Here is a 19,898-nt window from a genome sequence, read left to right on the forward strand (position 1 = left end):
CAAAGCCACTTTGGGCTGCATTTACTCCCAAAGGATAGGAATTCTGGGGACCCCTTCAGCTCTTTCCCTGGTGAAAGGGACAGAGGAGGTCCCTGGTTGAAAAACTAGAATGAGAAAATAGTTCAATGACTTTTTGGAAAGGACCTGGCCACCACTTTGAAGAAATGTTATTCTCAACACTCTCCCACACACCTCTGCAGGCCCCTTGCACTCAGTGTTAAACAGGAGTCTGTAGGGGACTCTCTGCCAAATAATGAAATGCATGGGGAGGTGTTTGTGGCCTTCACAGCTCCCACAGGGAGGAGACTGGGATTGACCCTGAACTCTAATCCCAGCCTCTGTGTATCCTTAACCTATTTATCTAACCTTCCTGTGGAATCATCATCAATGAAATGGGCATAATTATTGAACTCATCTCATAGGGTTGTTCTGAGGATTAAATGAGGCAATACACGGAAAGTTCTCAGCATTCTCAGCAGAGGGCCTGGCTGATAGCAAATGCTCAGTGAGTTTGAGCTCTGCCATCTGTGGGAAGAACAGGGGCCTGTGGGAGGTGCCCTGCCCTGGTGAGGTCCCCTCTTCACACTCTGAGCAGGAAGGTTCCAAGGAAGTACCAGGCCTAGAACCAGAGCCAGGCAGGGAGAGGAGTGAGGTTTTGCAGGAAGAGATGAAAGCTGGCACCTGAAGGTATGTTGCAGAAGCAAGGGCAGGAAGCATTGAGGAGTTTGCCATCTCTCCCTTGGTGGGGGTGGGGGGGAGGGGTATTGAGGAATGCAGAGAGGGAGGGAGGCTACCATGTCTGGAAGTGTGGACAGGTACAGCCCATTATGAGAATAACAGTCTCATTGCTGGATAATCCTGAACTCACAGGAAGCACAGAACATGACTTCTCCCAGTGACTGGCCATCAGAAGCTACCTCAGATGGGTGGCCATGGGTATCTTCTCTGACTATTGCTGTCTTTGTCCTCAACAGCCCCACCCCAGCTTCCTGTCAGCCTTTTCTCATGACTCCCTGAGAGTTCTGGCCAGTGAGAGGGACAAGGTAGACCCTTCCAGAAGAGACCTTAGGTTCTCAGGGCTTTCACAAGACTGCTAGCAAGTGGCCAACAAAACTTTGTCCTGCTGATGTTGCTGCCACTTGTGTCATAACTTTAATGCCCTCTCATGCTAATGAATCTCTGTCTAATCAAAGGCATGTGCCCATACTAGACTATAATCTCCTTGAAAGCAGGAACCTTGTGTGGACCACCACAGCATCTCTATCCCCCAGCAAAGTGCTTGCATATAGTAGGCATTCAGCAAATTAATTGGTTGGATGAGTGAATGAATGATATGTTGGGTGTATGGTGTTGTTTGGACAAAATCAGGGAACATTCTTCTCAAGAAAAATTCAGGCCCTGTAGTTAGGGCAAGCCCCCTCAGATTCCTAGGGGAAGGCTGCCTCCCTGCTCTGCCCCAGGGGCATTATTGACCAGCATGCTGGGTCACCTCATGGTTTCCAGAGGGCCCCCTGGCCCTAGGGAGCCAGTCTCTGAAGCCCTGTCTACAGTGTACTATAGTGCCTACTGCCAAGGACATCACCCACCTGTCTTTCTGCACAAAGTGATGCTTTGCACAGCATCCTTCCTCTTGCCCTCCCCTCCTCCTGCTTCAGAGAAACTCCTTGTTCCATGCATTTGACACATCTGAATTATCTAGAAATATCACAGAGTTGCTCATTTGTTAAAGCTGCCTTCCTGTAGCGATGTGTCATTTGTTTATTTCTAATCCCATGGAGTTCTGGCCCGTCTGTCTTGCTTGTTTTGGAGGCTGTGTTGATAATTTGGTGGTGAGCAGAGCAGGACTAGATGACCTCAGGACTAAAGTCTAGACAACTCAGACAGGTAAAGTCAAAAATCAGAGATGCCCAGCAAGACTGAGGATTATTGAATTATTATTGATCCCAACCAGACTGCAAGGCTGCACAGATCCTGGAGTTAGACATGGTGCCTGCCTTCTCCATGGTAACCAGGCTAAATATGGATACGTTTCCATGGAGAGCCATATTGGCAGCTACAGTCCTGCTTCCTCCAGGAAGCACCTGTGCTGTGTTCCTTTGGCCTCTCTGAAGGTGGGCAGAGGTTTTGTGGACATCAAGAGAGTGTATCTCACCTTTGAGGATGCATGTTTCCAACAAGTGCTCCATTTTCCCAGCCCTAGAGTGATCAGCATCCCTTTCTCTTGACAGTTAAAAATTTGGAGCCCTGACTGGTGTGGCTCAGTAGATTGAACACAGGCTGCGATCCAAAGGGTCACCAGTTCAATTCCCAGTCAGGGCACATGCCTGGGTTGCAGGCTAGGTTCCCAGTGTGGGGCACGTGAGAGGCAACCACACATTGATGTTTCTCTCCTTTTTCTCCCTCCCATCCCCTCTCTCTAAAAATAAATAACATATTTTTTAAAAGAAATTTGGAGAGGTCACAGGTCAGACAAAGGAGCTGATTGGGGAAAGTGACGCTGGACCTAATAAGCATTCATGGAAGTGATTGTATTTGCACTGGTAGAGAGCTGGGAGGAAAGGGTATGTAATTGGTTGGAGGGAGACAGTGAAACAACTGTAATGACCACCTTGTGTAAAGCACTGCTGTTCCTGTTATTAAGCCTCTTTCAGAAGAATTATTGCTGGATAGTTTTTTGTTTTAATTTTAAAAATTTTTTTTCAGTTGCAGTTTGGGGAATGGCCCCCTTCCATTTTCATAGAATATTTTAACATGACAGGTGTTTTTTTTTTCCTAAAAGGAAAGTTTCTGCTGCCTATTTGAATGTGAAAGAGTCAAATCTCTGCATATCTTACCTGTCTGATATAGCACTGTGGAATAAATCTTTGTGTCTGTTGAAGTCTAAACACATAAGCTGAGTATTAGGCTTAAAAACACTCTTTTTAACCCCACTTGGCTATTTAGTCATTACACATCTGTGTTTATATCAAAATCATCTGTTAAATTTGGGGCTCTTCACACACAGCTGATCACATGGGTGTGTTCGTATGTATTAGGGAATGTCTGTAATGTGCATGTATACATAGAGAGATGGGTATGCTCCCTGGTTAACTAAGATGTAGAAACTTTAAAAAGATGTGAAGAGAGCTCTTAAGGCAATTATAAATTGTCTGCAAAGGAAGATTCATTCATATTGTGTGTTCTATGTTGCAGGTTGAGTGGCATCAGAGGCGAGTGATGGACGATCTGCAGTCACAGAACCTCTCCATGGACATGACCAACTCCTCTCCTGCCTTGCCCAGTAACAGACTGGAGAATGGTATGGCCCAGCTGATCACCACAGAGGCCTGGAACATCAACTCCACAGACCTGGTAAAGAAGGCCCTGGTGACGGTGCCAGCCCCATCCATTCTGAACCCCCCAGCTGAGTCCCAGAGCGGCATGGCTCTAAAGGTGGCTGCCACTGTGTTGCAGCCCCTGTGCCTTGGGGAGAGCCCAGTGGTGATGCCCATTCACATGCAGGTGGAGGGAAGCTCTGCACCGGAGCTCAGCCCTAACAGCAATGCCACCTATGTTATGACCACGCAGGGCCCCGTGCAGCTGCCTGTGGTGCTGGAGCAGCATGTCTTTCAGCACCTCAACTCCCCTCTAGTCCTGCCACAAGAGGCCCCATGCTCCTCCAATGCCATCCACAACAACCTCTTCCAGGCAGCCGAGGACCCTGAGACCCAGCCTCAGCTTCTGGACTTGCGCATCCCCAGCCAGCCGCAGGAGCCCACGTTGCCATTTGAAACTGTGCTCCAGAATTTGTTTCCTGCACAGGGCACTCTTGGTCCTCCACCCTGTCAGCCTCCTCCTGGATATGCCCCTGTTCCCCCTCAGCCCTTTAACTCCCCCTTGTCCCCCCTGGTCCCGCCAGCCACCCTCTTGGTGCCCTACCCTGTGATTGTCCCTTTGCCTGTGCCCATCCCAATTCCCATCCCCATCCCAGTGCCTCAGAGTTCTGAGTCCAAGTTCAGCCCCACTTTATCCAAGCCACCATCTTCCTTTGGCCTGCACCCCTTTAAAAGCACCCACACCCCTCTGGAGAAGGAGGAACTGAAGCCCTTTGACATCCTCCAGCCCAAGGAGTATTTCCAGCTCAGCCGCCACACAGTCATAAAGATGGGGGGTGAGAATGAGGCCCTGGATCTCTCCATGAAGTCGGTGCCCTGGCTCAAGGCTGGAGAAGTCAGTCCCCCAATCTGCCAGGAGGATGCAGCCCTTGATCTATCGCTGGCAGCCCACCGGAAATCTGAGCCTCCCCCTGAGACTCTGTATAACAGCAGCAGGTCAGTGGACAGCCCACGTCACACAGTGATGGACAAACTGCCCAGAGGCATGGAAATGCCCTTTGCTCCTGCCACACCCTGTGAGGCCTCAGCCATGATGGATAGCCACACAGGCAGCAATGCTGCTCAGCTGCCCAGCCAGCCCAGCCAGCCCAGCCAGCCCAGCCAGCCCAGCCAGCCCAGTGGCGAGGTCAAGGCTGAAAATAACATTGAGATGGTGAGCAACTCCCAGGCGGCCAAGGTGATTGTCTCTGTGGAAGACGCCATGCCAACTATCTTCTGTGGCAAAATCAAAGGTCTCTCGGGTGTGTCCACCAAAAACTTCTCCTTCAAAAGAGAAGACTCCGTGTTTCAGGGCTACAACATCAACAGCCAAGAAGAATCCATGGGAAACACAGAGCTCCTTAGGAAACCTGTCAAAAGCCGAAACATAAAGTTCAAGAAAGTGAACTCCCAGGAAATACACATGCTCCCAATCAAAAAACAACGGCTGGCCACCTTTTTTCCAAGAAAATAAATAATGGCTTTTTAAAATTTTTATGATTATAATATGGGGAAAGGTGCATTGGTTTTATAAAAAGGCATTTAAAACAAATTATCTTTGTTAATTATTTTGGGGAGTAGTTAGAAAGCAGGAAGGTGAGTTGGCTCTAGAGGCCCTGTAAGCTAGTATCATTTTCTTTTTTAATTTTTGACTTTTCACAAATGAGTAAATAAGAGCAACCTATTTTTCAAGCAGATTGCACATTTTTTGCAGCTTTAATGGAATATTGGGTGAATCAGAGGGGTAAAAAAGCTATTTTCATTGCCACAAAGTGCTTTGATGATGTAATGCCTAATAAAGGGTAGGATGAATATTTCACAATAAATGTTTGTTTGCACTAATTGATTGCAGCATTCTATCATTTTTAAAATTTGTATTCCTTAACTGGCATGGTTTAGCCCAAACTGTCACATGTAAAGCATTACAAGTTCTCTGTGTTTAGAAACCTAAGCTCTTCAGGCGTATTGGGCAAAGAAGAATTATATTGGCCAAATAGAACTAGGAGTATGTATGACCTTGAGCAAGTCACTTGCCCCTCTAGGCCTCTAGGTTTCTTCATTTGTAAAAATGTGGCAAAGGGGGTAGGGTAGGAGGAGATGAGTTTCAAGTACCCGAGGCCCAAATTTCAGTTCACAGAGACACTGGTGTGTAGAATTCTGTGTCTGAACTTTCCATAGACTAAAACAAATATCTCTAAAAGGATGATTTACTTGTTTTCTTCCTGCCTCCATCCCAGAATTTAGCTGGAAAGGACCTATTTTCATAGGTAATAAATTCTGAATAATTGGAAGTCTTACAAGTCGAAAGTATTACCAAAGGCCACTCAGAAAGAGAAGAAAGTTTGTTGCTGGTGGATGGGGAGATGTCTGTCTTGTCAGTGTTCTAGGCCCTGGATAGATATTTGGAAGTGGGGTCTGGGAGGGAAGAGAAAGACATTTCTTATCAGTTTAGCACAGTGGTTCTTACCTAGAAGTGATCATGCCCCCCAGGGAACATCTGGCAATGCCTGAAAACACTTTGGGTTGTCACAGCTAGGGGAGAAGGTGCTACTGGCATCTGGTGGGTAGCATCCCACAATGCACAGTACAGCACCCACCAGAGAGAGAGTAATCCAGCCCAAATGTCACTAGTGCCGAGGCTGAGAACTGCTGTGTAAGCCACTTCTTGGTGGATGGAAGGGATGTACCTGGGAGGAGGGAACAGCACATTGCTCTCCTAGGACAGCTTCACAAGTGAAGAACTGTGAGTGTGCATTTCAAACAGACCTGCTAGGTGCCACCTCACACTTCTGTCTGAAACCATGCCGGTGAGAGATTGATCATGGCATGCCTGCTTTTAAACTTAAAGCTCTTTCTTTCGCTTCTTGCAATTAGTATGTATCCAGCTGTTACTGTGAACACGAACAGGAGGCAAAGCAGTTGCGAGACTGTTCTTTTATTACCAGGCCCTCTGTGTATAAGATTACAGCTTTAGCTGGTCCTGAATGCACCATACACCCAGAATGGCTTTTCTTTTTCCTGCTCTTTTCCTGTGTTGTTAAAATTTCTTTTTCAAAGTGGGACACGATGGTAAATAACCAAATAGCTGTTTCTTGTTAGGCTAACTAGTTGGTTCTTTTGCCCTAGCCAAACTCCATTCCTCAGCTTTGACGTGGTGCAGACTTTTTCCATTTTTACTCCCACTGTGGGTTTCCTGAGCATGGTATGTGTATCCTAGTTTCAAATACAACCATCACAAGTGTGCCTAGGGACTAGCACTTCCCATCTGCCTGAGATCTTTTATCACCATATTGTGGCTGTTTCTGCTGCCCCCATAGTAGGGCCCCTGGCTTCACAGAGTACTGGCAAGAATGCTTCTCCTCCAGATTTGAGGGAAGAGAATCCCCAATTTGCCCTTTAGAAGCATGTGCTTAAACATGAGTGGCATACAGGTGGAAAGGAAGGCATTGGTAGGCTATAATTACATTATAAAACTTCAAGCTACAGATTTCTCTTTGTTGTATCTGGCAATGCCCTCTTGTCTTCAGTTGTCAGCTCCAGCTGGGTGCAAAATGTTGGCTTCACAGCCAAACCTGGGTGTTGAGCCGCTGTGGGTTATCCCCCAGCCCTGAGACAGGTTCCTGCTATAGGCCTCCACACCAACCCCAGCTGCTCCCATCCATAGCCCTTGCATTTATCCCTGGGGGCCTCGGGAGAGAAGGTGTTGTGGTAGCATTGGGAGACTTGCCCTTTGAGATCTGTGAAGGCTATATCCATAGTATTGAGTTGGGAGTAGGGTTGTGCTACTGAGGTAGGGACATCTTCTGTCTGACCCCCTTCCTAGCATTTGATGGAAACTGGAATCCACTTGGCTACATGTAGGCCAGGGAATCAGGAGAAGGGCAAAAGCTTGCTGTGGCAGAGTGAGCTTAGGGTTCCCTAATGGTTTGATGCCATTCTCCCACTTCATTCAGAAATTTGTAGCCTTTCCACACAAACCCTAAGTGAGAACCATCAGCCTGGCACCTTGGTGCCTGGTCTGAGGCATGTGATTCCCACATGGCTCACAGAGTGGGCCACTAGCAAACTCTCAGGAGCCATCATTTTTTCTGCTTGATGCAAGCAGCTATAGTGACTCATATGTCCTCACCCCTCACAACTGTCTCCAGCTAACCTGCTTGCAGGTTTCAACCATGTAGGATTTCCATCAGACTTTTTCTCATGACTTGATTTCCCATCTTGTTACAAAAGAGAAATATTTGGGCCAACTAACCTAAAGAACAGCCTTTCAGGGTCATTTAGAAAATAGGATTAGTCTCCAGGAATGCTGATATTTGTTCAGACTTGTCAAGATGGCTTTAGCTGGCTTCAGTTCAGAAATGATTAACAACTTAGAACAAGTTACAAAGTTTCATATTTAGGAGCACTGATCTTCTTGATAAAGTAAAAACTAGTTGATCTAGAGGAAAAAAAGATTTAAAGTGAGTACAGTTAGCCTTGGCTGGTGTGGCTCAGTGGATTGAGTGCCAGCCTATGAGCCAAAACATTGCTGGTTCAATTCCTGGTCAGAGCACATGCCTGGGTTGTGAGCCAGGTCCCAGGTTGAAGGCTTGTGAGAAGCAACTGACCCATGTTTCTCTTGCACATCAATGTTTCCCTCCCTCTCTTCCTCTCTCTCCAAAAACAAAAAAATAATAACTAAAGGGGATACAGTTAAGCATAAAAATATATGTCCTCAATGGTGAAGACTCTAAACAAAAGGAAGGAGGGAGGGAGGGGAGAGGAAGGTAGCCAGTTACTGACAGACTCTGTCAATATGGTCATGAATAGTCATAAATAGCATAATTAATAAAACAACAGGAAAGGATTTAAAGTCTATTTTACAAATGAGGAAATAGAGGCTCAGAAGAGTTTTCTGCTTTCAGTTTTTAAGCATCAACAACTCAAAAGTATGTACTTTGCAATGATTCTTAAATATTGGGTTTGAAGCCCAATGAACCCACAGGAATTTGTGTCCTTTGGGGGCAAAAGCCAGTATAAATTAGTGAAGAGTCTGAATTACAGATTTTTTTTCAATTATTTTCAGGACCATTCTAGTTAACTAGAATGCCCACAGCACTTGGCACAATGGTAAAGGGGGGGTTTCAAGCTGGAGGATGGGGGTGCCAGGCCTCTAAAAACCACACTTGAGAGCTGCTAAGCTGAAAACTTGAACAGCAGGGGAAAAGCATTAGAGGTCATTCAGGCAGGCTTTACTCCTCATTAAATAAAAGAGGCAATTTTCCAGAACAGCTCACTATCACCAGGTCAAATAACTGACCTCCCACATCAGTGAAACAAAATAGAGTGTATTTGAGGCCCTTAGGGTGCCATTTTTATAAATTGGTATTTGATTTTAATTAATATATTGGTTGATTTTATAGTAAGCAGTATATACGAGTGCTTGAAATACTAGTTCCAAAATATTGCAAATAATACATCTGCAACTGTTATTAAACCAGGGGATTTCTAAGCAAAGTGAGATTTCAGCAATGCGCTGCTGAAATTACAAACAAGTTCAAGTTAAAAAAAAAAGAACTGTGGAGGTGTACTATAAAATCCCAACTAATAGGTTATTTTCCACTCAACTATAGTGTGTATATATATACATTCAAATAAGAGTGTAGGCTCACTCTGCTGATAAAGATGATAAAGCTCAATTCATACTGCCCTCCCCTCTGTTATTTTTTTTTTAAATCTAAGGTTTGATAACCCAGTCTATTAGTAAGAATGTAATGAGCCCTTTTACATGGAGAGCAGCATGCTATCAGTCCCAAATGGTATTGGGAAATTTGGTTTTAGGTATAATTGCTTAAAATATGGAATTTGAAGTCTCTTTTTCTTTTTTTTAAGATTTTATTTATCTATTTTTAGGGAGGGAGAAAGAGAGAGAGAGAAACATCAATGTGCGGTTGCTGGGGGTCATGGCCTGCAACCCAGGCATGTACCCTGACTGGGAATCGAACCTGCGACACTTTGGTTCACAGCCCTCACTCAATCCACCGAGTTACGCCAGCCAGGGCTGAAGTCTCTTTTTCAATGCAGCAAGTTTCAGTAGCACACATTTCAAGCCATATTAAGAAGCACCACAATGAACAGACCAAATTCTTTGAGAGCGGGGACTGAATCTTAATTTTTTTATCTCAAGGTTTCTCCACCTCAACACTATTGACATTTGGGACTGAATGATTCTCTATTGAGGGGCACTGTCCTGTGCACTGTAGGGTATTTAACAGCATCTCTGGTCTCTACCCTCTACTCTCTAATATGCCAGGAGCAATCTCCACAACCTGCCCGATTATGAACAAAGATGTCTCCAGACATTGCCAACAGTCCACTGGGAAGCAAAGTCACCCCGGGTTAAAAACCACTGCTTTATCTCTAAGGTCTCTCTCACACCTGGCCCACAACAGGAGCTCAAAATTCTTTGAAGAATGAATTTCACCAAGAAATAAGGAGATAGATCTATAGCTGTGGTCTCTAGTGCCCCTGATGTATTTTCTGGTTTACTTTCACAAGGCTGATATGACCAGGAAAATATTATTTGGAACTGTATTCATCCATCCAGAGAGCCATCACTCATCTATCATGTAACAGGGCTCTCTAGAAGCTTCTTCCTGGTGAATGGAGTTCAGCAGGACTGCACCTCATTGAAAGGCAGGCATTCATCTAGCCAGTTCTGAAGGGATGCCTTATTATTTACCAACACCGTGAAACCTGAAGAACCCATTATTCAAAACTCACCCCGTGATAACTGTTCATCGGTCTTATTTCCAATGGCAGCATAACCCAGGAATTTACAAATATTGCCAGGAAGTTGAGTGGTTTTTTTTTCCCTCATGTTTTACCTAAATCCTCTTGCTGTAATTGAGCCCAGTTTTTTGTTTGTCCTTAGTGGAAACATAGGCCAAATCTCCTTTTAGTACTTCCCTATTTTAAACACCAGATCTTTCCAGAACCTCCTTCCCTAGGACTTAAGAGTCCCATCTCCTCTTGTGCCCTCTGAGGTCCTAGTTTATAGACCTCTCATCATCTTGGTTGCTCTTTCCCCAATTTCTACATTTACTCTGTAGAATCAAGAACCCCAGGTAGGTGATGATAATGTTTTTAAATTGGTTGTAGTGATGGTTGTACAACTCTGTGAATATACTAAAAAAAAATACTTTACATGGGTAAATTGTACATGTGAATTATATCTTAATAAAGCTGTTACTTTTTAAAAAATAATAAAAGAATACCAGACAGAAATTAAGAACTGACTGTGGGTTCCAGCAAAGCATGCTAGAACTGAGTACTTACTTCCCATCTTTGATCAGTTATATCCCTGTTAGTATAGCCCTACTTCCCATTGGGCCCCTCTCTCTTTGGCTAGTTATATACCTGTTGATACATCCTAACTTCCCTTTGGACCCCACCTATGTGAGTTTCTCAGGTTTCTCCTTATGGTCCAAACTTTGCTTGAAATATCAGCCTCCATGTCTCATTTCTTAGAATCTGGAAACTCTTTCTCCAAGTGCTTTGCCCTGAACAGGCCTTCCCAAACCTTCAGGTGGTTCCTCACCATATTTCTCTACCAGAGTTCAAACTATATTTGGCCACAGGCCTCTTAATTCAAACAAAATCACATGAATGACCAGTATAAAAAAAAGTCACAGAACATCAGCTCCTCTGGTCTGGAGTCTGACCTGACTGTCCCCTCGTCCTACATGGCTTGCACACATGGTTGTCAAAAGCTACTGCATAATGGTGGCACCAAACATGCCCCAGCAATGCAGCTTTTGCCATCCCACTCAACACCTTCTCTATCAGGACTTTGGATACTGGGGTAGTGTGTCTTCTATTTTATCTTAAATTTTATCCAGGCATAAAGGGAGCATTCAGGGGACATATCATCTAATGACATCTGAACTCAGAATTAGGTGACCAGGTTCCCAATCATCATTTTTTCCTTCAGAAGTGGGGTTGGGGTCCCAGGGCAGAGAAACAGTCAGGATGTAAGCACTGTCCTCACACTCGGCCCCTGATTACAGGATATCAGTAAGTATCAGTCCCCAAGGTGGCCACAATGACAATGGAGACCACTGAAATGCCCTGGGCAATTCAGCCTTCCTGGAGGCAAGACCAGCACACAATGGTAACTGGTTTTGCTGTTTTTGTTGTTGTAAGAAATGTTTTTTTATGCAGCTTTATGATTTCAAGTACTTTACTAATAGAAACTAGCTAACAAGGTCTTGTCTGGCAGAAGTCCTTGGTGAAATGGTGGTGACTCAGGGATTATGTTATTTACAAAGAGTGCATCAGCTGTTTATAAGTGAATAGGTGCTCCAAAGGTACTTGAGGGTGGATAAGAACTGTATATTTGCTTTGTGTGGCTGGGGAATGTGACTAGGCAGGCAGTGGGAGAGCCAGGGTAATTCTTTAACCTCCGAGACCTTTCATTGCAATGATTTTCAGTGGAAATCTTTTCAAAATGCATTAAGCATCTTACCAGAGAAAACCTTTCCTTGAGTCTGTCATCACAACAGGCATTGGTGGCTGGCCTGGGCTGGAATGATGTGATGCCCTGCAGGCCATCCAGAGAAGGGAAGGCTGTTTGTCTGTAGGTGGTGTGGGCTCTCCTGTCTCCAGTGCCCATTCCATACTGATACCTCCTCCTTCTCCTCTTCTTCTTCTCCTCCTCCTCCCTCCTCTTCCCCTTCCCCTAACCCTCCACTTCCCCTCCTCCTCCTTTTTCTTTCTTCTTTTCTTCTTCAAAAATCTCTTCCAATTGTGTCCCTTTGCAGCCTCCATGACAGCAGGGCATGCCAGCCATCTCTGGCCAACTCTCTTTCATTCATAACCTAATCAAGAACAGGAAATGGTACCCACTCCCCTGGCAAGGGCCTTCTCAGTAACCTGCAAGGCTCAGCTTCAGTGCTACCTCTGGGAACATCCTCCCTAGCTCCTTTCCTCCTGCAGGGGAGTGATGCTGCAATCGGAGGCCTCTCCCATCTTATTGAGCGAGTCTCCAGTGCTTCAGCTGTAAGCTCTCTGAGACAGGCCCCTGTAGAAGTGATTGTTGTATCCTCAGATTTTGGTCCACAGGGTAGTGTAGCTAGGGAAGTGTCAACAACTGCTTATTGAATTGAAGTACAGACTGCCTTTTTTACTTTTCATATATCACTTCTTGGCTGTATGACCCCTGCCTTGAGCTCAGCCACTGTCAGGTCCTTCTGCCTTGGACCTCTTCTGGATGCTGGTCAAGGGTGATTTATGTAAGAACTAGATGGACAGGACAATGTTTTAGACATTTCACTTACAGCCTGATTGCCCTATTTGTTTACTTTTTAGACCCTTTGTTCCTATCATGAAGGTTAAAATCCAACAGAGCCCATTTGAGTCGTTGCAAACTTCCAAATTGATGAAGTTTTAATCAGTGTTTTACTGAAGCTCCTTTCTTTCTTTATCCTTTCCTCTTTCTTTCCTCTTCTTTTTTTAAAACTCCCAGAGGTGCTGCTTCTGTTTAATTTTACAAGTGACAGTCTTTAGCCAGGGAGCTATGGTTGCCTCTCAGGTCTCATTCTCCTGACCCCTTTGAGGTATAGGATGTGTCCCCTCTCTTCCTCCTTAGGTCTCCTGGTCATCTGTCTGCATTCTCCTATCTCTCTCATTGCCCCTTCCTTTTGCATCCTCAGATGCTGCTGCTGCGACCCCTGTTTCTTTCTCTCTCCATAGCAGACAGTGCCTCAGGCATACAGTTCTCATTCCATGTGCTCTCCTAGGATGACCTCATCTGCTGTTCTCATTGTTTCCAATATCTTTATTATGTTTATTCCTCTCTATCTCCAACCCTGACTCCCTCCTCCTCTTCTCTTTCTTCAGACCCAAATCCCAAGGTGCAAACTGCCATCTTCACAAGGTGGTCCTTTTAGGTACTTCAGACTCATCTCACTAAAACTGAACTCAGCATCTCCCTTCCTCCCCCCGATCTAGATCCAAGCATCTGGCACTTTCTCTACTCCATCCTCTTCCCGATTGCCCAAGCAAGAAATGTAGAGCTATTCTTCATGACTTCTGCCTTGCTTTTCTCCCCACACCCTCTGCTTTGCTGACTTTGCCTCCTTGATATTCCTCAAATCCATTATTCCTTTCCTCCACACCTACTGTCCTTGATCCAACCCATATCATCCCCTGCCTAGACTTTCAAAATGGCTTCCAAATTGGGTGGACACCATGCTTTCATTTTAGTGCCACCCCCCCACCAAATCTGCCTTTTATACTTCTACCAGAATAGTTTTGATAAAAGCCAGGTCTTATCATGTCATTCTACTGCATAAAAGGTATTGGTGTTGGATATATCCCATATATTGCAAAGGCCTCCCATGTCAGGCCTTCTCAGATTAGGCCCCAGATCACCTCTTTGGCTGTAACTCCCTGCTTTACCCCCACATGTAAGCTCCAAGAACACAGAAGGTTCACAGTTCCCAGTACAAGCCTCTGTGGTTCCACCCTTGAGTGCTCTGATGCTCTTGCTCACTTTCTTAGTCTGGGTAATCTTTTAAGATTTAGCTAAAAATAATACCTTCAAAAAGCTCTCCATGACTGTCCAGCAAAAGCTAGAGTCATCTCCTGCCCTCCCATAGCAACATGTGTATACTTATATCATCTTGTCCACCATTCAATTTGAGGTCATGTCTCTGTCCATCCTACTATGCCATAAAGTCCTACAGGGTCAAGGTCAAAGCCATTTATTTCACATGTGTAGCACAGTGCTTGGTATTTACAGGGCCCTCAATAAATGTGTGTGGACTAAACCGAGCCCATGGAGAAAACATAAGGATGCCCCTCTTAGCCAGACCTGTATAGCACATGGATATACAGACGCACAAAACAGAAATATCTGGAATTATAATTCACTTTGCAAAAAAGATGTATTGATTGGTTCTTTTAAATCATATGGTTCACTATGCTTCAAAACAAGATGGATTTCTCAAAAGTACTTTCTACATTCATATAAATATACTTAGAATACAAAACAAACAATAGTCAAAGTCTCATTGGTGGTATACAAGGAAAATGTTTTTGCATGTACCTCCTTAGAGTTTGTGGATTTATTTATAATGTATATGCATGGATTATAAATGCATAGATTATAAAATATGTGCAAAAATCAAAATTTTGAAAGAATGAAACAAATATAAAATGGTTCAATATTTTCTTTCTGTGCTTCAATTCATCATCTTATATACCCTGCTGGGTTATAATGAAACAAGAATATTCTAACTCAACTGACGGAATGGACCTTTAAATCCTCCTATAGTTTCAGGTATCCTTCTGTCATGAAATGTGGAAAATACCCAAGTACAAGATGTTTCTGCGTCAGAACTAGGAACAGTGTGTGTCACTGTACCTAAGTGGCTATGGACCCTGGGTAGAAGTTTGGAGTTGTTGGCTTTAGAGCTACAGAGTCTGGGTTACTGCCTACCTCTACTCCTTTCTAGCTGTGTGACTTTGGGCAAGTCACTTAACCTCTTTGTCACAATTTCATCATCTGTAAAATGGGAGTAATAAAATATCTGTGAGCACATCAGTTAGAATATTTGAGGCACCAAGGAGAGAGTGCTCAATAAATTAGTTTGTATTATGCTTTGTTTATGGATAGTAATAGGGAGCAAGGCCAAGAAAGGTCATGGAAACTCCTGATTTTACAAAGCCTTAAATTTCAGCTAGCATATTTTTCAGATTCAACTTTGTTCCACAAAAGTGAGTTTCTAACGAAGCACCTCTATGCTGTCCTGCAGACTACTGACTAATATTTGAAGCAACATAGTATTACCTTATTTTCCTTTCTTTTGGCCCAAGAGAGGCATTCATCACGTTGCCATTATTAAGAAAATTGACTAGTAACAAGAGGAGAAAAAGAGACATGAACTGGTATTTAAAAATCTCAAATGCAAGACTGGCCATTGACCCAAAGTGGTACATGTTCCTAAACCTCGCTCTGCTTTGGATTCTCCATCTGTGAAACTGTAACTCAGCTGCCTTTCTCATGGGGATTGATGGCATAACACATTCATCCAGCTGCACACAGGCCACCATTCCCTTCCTCCTCTGCAGTGGGTAGTCCCCTAGGGCAGGCATGGGGCTCTTAGGGACCCCCAGAAATAGGACTGTCCAGGGACCACTGCCCTGTCCATGCCCCACTGAAGGCCATACCCAGGGGAGGCTCTGTAGTGGCCTCATGGAGATATACAGCATCAGAAGCCTGCAACCTGGTGAGCAGGGCAATGAGGACATTCTCAGATGTAAACATGTAAAGGTGTCAAAGCTGTCTTATAAATATCTGATGTCTGAGAGCATATAGATATACCTTTATTTGAATTTGAAATACAAATTCACTTTACAAGAGATAACAGCAGTTTCTTCTTTCAATGGTAGAGCTTTCTTAAGTACCCTTCAAACATAATCTAGACTGTGGGCAGCCTCTTAGGAACACAGCTAGTGATAAATTGGGGCCAACTGTATTTGAAAGTGTATTTGAAAAGGGTTTGTCAGGTGATTGTGGAAAAGAAATATCCTTTGTTCACCCCATATAAGAGCTGCTGACCTCTCTACCACTAGTAGTGGGGCCTTTACAGCAAAAGAATTTTTAAAAAATCACAACAGCCACTCCTGCTCCACCAGCCTGGCTGCGGAGTAACCACTCCTTATCCACTCCTTTTGAGCTGGGGGGACAGAGCCCCCTGCTGGCAGCCACAGGGACAAACACAGGACACTCCTGCACATAGTGGTCCTGACAGAGGCACTGGCTGGTGACCTTGGTCTCTGATGAAAGCTAGCTCAGGAGCATCCCATATCTGGGGAAAGATAGAGATTGAAAATCCTTGAGGGCCCAAGGTTTCAGAAAGGTGCCTGCTTGCCTTTGGTAATGGAAAACCGCTGGCTGGTGAGAGAGGCTGGGGGCCCTGGCATTTGCAGCAGCTTCCTGACCTCAGGAGTTAAGATACCAGCTGGGAAACTTCCCATGCTAAAGTGTATGCAGATGAAATGACAGCATCGCTTTGGAGGAGACAAGAAAAACAGGGCAGGGAAAGGTTGGTGGCGTTCTTGGAGTGGAACAAAGGGAAGGAAGGAAGGTGTGGTCCCCAAGGGAGCTGCAACGGCAGAGGCGAGGCGGGCGGGCTGGCGAGCACAGGGCCCAGGCTCCGGCCACTTCTGGTGGCTTTGTGGGCCCCTGAGGAGGGCAAGCCAGGGGCCCGGCTGTGTAATGACTAGAGTTGGTCACTAGAATCTTCTAGACGCCTGTTCCCAACCCTGGCTGCACCCGGAATCATCAGGGAAACTGCAAGAACCCCTGGACCTCAGGACTGGCCCCTGAGATTCCCAAGTTATGGGTCAGAGGGGTGGACACTGGGCTTGAAAAGTTCCAGGGCATGGTCATGGGCATTAGGCTGAGGTGCACTGCTCTGAATGCCACAGGGGGTCGGTCACAGGATCATCACATTTCATTCTCACATCGCCTGGGCAGGTTCATGTTACTGAGCTGTACAGTGGAAGTGAGCCAGCCGGGCCCACGGTACTTTAATGCAGCCTACAGCACCACCACACACTGCCCACAAGACACAGAACTGTATGGACCCTTACCGCATGCCACACACTCTGATGGTTTCTGTTTGGCCTCATTAAATGCACTGAAACCCTGGGGCTGGATTTCACAAGGCACCGCTAGTGGCCAGTGCCCACATGAAATGCTGGGGGGCTGCAGAACCCAGGTGTGAAGCCCCACGCTTGACTAAGACCCATGTCCTTGTGCCCCCCACCCAGAGGCCACAATGGGCTTCTTGGCTCCAAGGCCTTAAGAACACTCTCAGGGGAAGGGCCGAGAACACAGGAGCAAGTTTGAGAAACATGTTTTCTTTGCAGAAACAGGGAAAAGCCCAGAAGAGGCAGCGTCCTGAGGGGGAGGGGGGCGGGTTCCATGGGCTCATGAAGAGCCAGAGAGGAGGTGTGCATAAGTATGCGTGTGTGTGTGTGGGAGAGACAGTGTGTGTGTATGAGACAGAGACAGGGAAGATGGGGTGGCGGTGGTGCCCCCAAAACAGGAAAGAACCTGGGAAGGGGTCTGGTAAATAAAAGCAACCACCTCCCCATTGTTATAAGTAAGTAAGTGGCCTCGGAGAATTGCATCTGATTGAGGCTAGTGTGTCTCCCAGACCGAGCCCGGGCCTGCAGAGGCAAAGTGACCTGGGAACGGCAGGTGGCTCAGGTCTGGGAGCAGGTGACAATGAGTTTGCCACTGGCTGCCACCTTGTCCTGCCCCATTTGACGACAATGACTGACAGGTGCAGAACTCAGGACCTCTCCTTGCTGACCTTTGAGGTGATGACCTGAGCCCATGTCATTTCCTGGCAGTGGTGCCTGACTCCTGGGGCCTGGGTTGGGTGGTGGACTCGTCCACACCTCATCACCATTCGCACCTGAAGGAGTGGCTGCAGGGCACAAGGCCTTCCCACCAGGCCTAGAACTTTCTGCCCCTGAGCATGGGGCACAGGGGTCTGCAGCCTGGAATGTAGGTCGCAGATGGTCAAGGCCTCTGCTTGCCTCTCTGTGTTCTTTTTTTAAAAAAAAATTGTTGTTATTCTATTACAGTTGTCCCAATTTTCCCCTCCTTGCCTTCCTGCACCCAGCCCACTCCCTGCTCTCACAGTCAATCCCCCACACTGCTGTGGAACTGCCTTTTGCCTCCCTGTGTTCTTAACCTGACATTTCGATACTGAGAAAGCAAAGGGGAGAGACTGTTGTCCATGGGCTCTGCCCGAAAGTTCATCTAAGCCCCCTGCAAAAAGCAGGGCTCCCCAGACCTCAGGCAATCTTTACAGTAGCTGCTTCTACCATTTGAAAGGGAAAGGTGGTTGCACTTGACCATTGCTGGCTATAATTAATGCAACAACCCTAGGGCCACCCTCAGAGGGTTACCTATTCTTCTGACAACAGCCTGAAAAAGGTAGAATGAAATTGTTAGAGTCACGCCCAAGGGAAATACCTGGATGGGATCACGTGGAAGGTGCTGTGCAGAGCGGGTGATGGGTGCCATTGCCTGACAGCTCTCCTCCCTGTCTCCAGCAGCTGGCAGAATGCTATGTCCAGGATGCAGGTTTAGCTATGTGGACTGCCCCTCCCCATTTATAACCCTTTCCTTGCTTCCCAAAGCTCACCCAAGGACCTTCCTGTTCCAGGCCTTCTTCAGCTCTCCAAGCCCATAAGGAGTACCCAAACACCATCCCGTGTTTCCATTCCTCTCAACACTTCATGGAGTCCCAAAGGCCTCAAGAGTACACAGCCTGGCAATGACCCGGAATGCAGGGAAGCTGTTGTCCTTTGACTGTGGCCCCCAAGGGCTCCAGTGGCCAGCTGAGCATGGCGTAGTGCAAGGTGAGGATTTGAACCCGAACCAAGGCCTGAACTTGAGGGAATGCTCACAGGCAGAGCCAAGATTCTTCTTAGAAACTTTGGGGTTAGCTCTACCACACACATAAATAAAGGGCCATTGAAGATCCAAGTTCCTACTCCAGAGAGCTGAGATCTGACGCTGATAGCACGTAGGTCAAATTTGGCCTGCAAATACATTTGGTTTGGCTTATGTTGTCATATACTTAAGTCTACACTTTTCAACTGGGAGACGTTAGTCCTGGCCAAGTGGGTCAGCTGCTTGGAGCACTGTCCCATAAACCAAAAGATCACAAGTTCGATTCCTGGTCAGGGTACATGCCTGGGTTGCTGTTTTGCCCTGGTTGGTGTCACTCAGTGGATTGAGCACTCGCCTACAACCCAAAGAGTTGCCAGTTCAATTCCCAGTCAGGGCACATGCCTGGGTTGCAGACAAGTCCCCGGTAGGGGGCACTCGAGAGGCAACCACACATGGATGTTTCTCTCCTCTCTTCCTCCCTCCCTTCCCCTCTCTAAAAAATAAGTAAATAAAATCTTTTAAAAATAAAATAAAACCAGGACATTTTACATTAAAATCTGCAATTCTACTTACTTCTGAAGGATTGGAAGATCCGTAACGTAAGACTCAAAAAATCTTGCAGGACAACAAATGCAAGGATTACTACCCTCCTTGGAAGCAACAGGTGGGATCCACCCAAAGACAGCCCCCTCTAGTAACCTGTGCACACCTATGCACTACACCCAACCAGTTTCTCTTTTTGGCCACCAGCTAGCTTGGCACAGCCCCAAAGCATGTCTACAGCCATTTTCACTTGAAACTAATGTGTAAAGCTTCACAGTGGAAACGATGCTGTGTGTTCGCCAAATCTTCCACTTACTTCCCCTCTTCCTGGGCAAACCAGTCTACTTAACTCTTTTGTGCTTAAGCAGGGCCCCGTGACAAGTTCTACCAGTGGGCCCTGAGTAGAAGTGCCACAGGTCACCTCTGGGCTGGGACGACAAAAAGAGTCTTGGAGCCCATGTGTTACATGGGCAGGGCCACATGAAAACAGCAGCAGCTATGGGGAATCATATTTTGCCTGGGACAAAAAACAGGCCACT

At 46.0% G+C, this 19,898-nt stretch overlaps 1 protein-coding gene across 3 annotated transcripts in view; it reads left to right on the plus strand.

The window, feature by feature from the left end:
- The window catches only part of RAI2 (retinoic acid induced 2), a 62,688-nt gene extending 57,499 nt beyond the window's left edge, over positions 1 to 5,189 (plus strand). For 2 of the 3 annotated variants that reach the window (XM_045855971.1, XM_045855970.1), the window contains exon 2: positions 3,193 to 5,189. In XM_045855971.1, the coding sequence (XP_045711927.1) occupies positions 3,217 to 4,827 (1,611 nt within the window). In that variant the 5' untranslated portion in view covers positions 3,193 to 3,216 and the 3' untranslated portion in view covers positions 4,828 to 5,189. The remainder of the gene's footprint in view (positions 1 to 3,192) is intronic. The other variant, XM_045855972.1, reaches the window with a different exon arrangement.
- Positions 5,190 to 19,898: the final 14,709 nt, after the last annotated feature.

Source organism: Phyllostomus hastatus, unplaced genomic scaffold (assembly GCF_019186645.2).
Source record: "Phyllostomus hastatus isolate PE091 unplaced genomic scaffold, TTU_PhHast_1.1 phas_scaffold_12, whole genome shotgun sequence".
NCBI classification, from domain to species: Eukaryota; Metazoa; Chordata; class Mammalia; order Chiroptera; family Phyllostomidae; genus Phyllostomus; species Phyllostomus hastatus.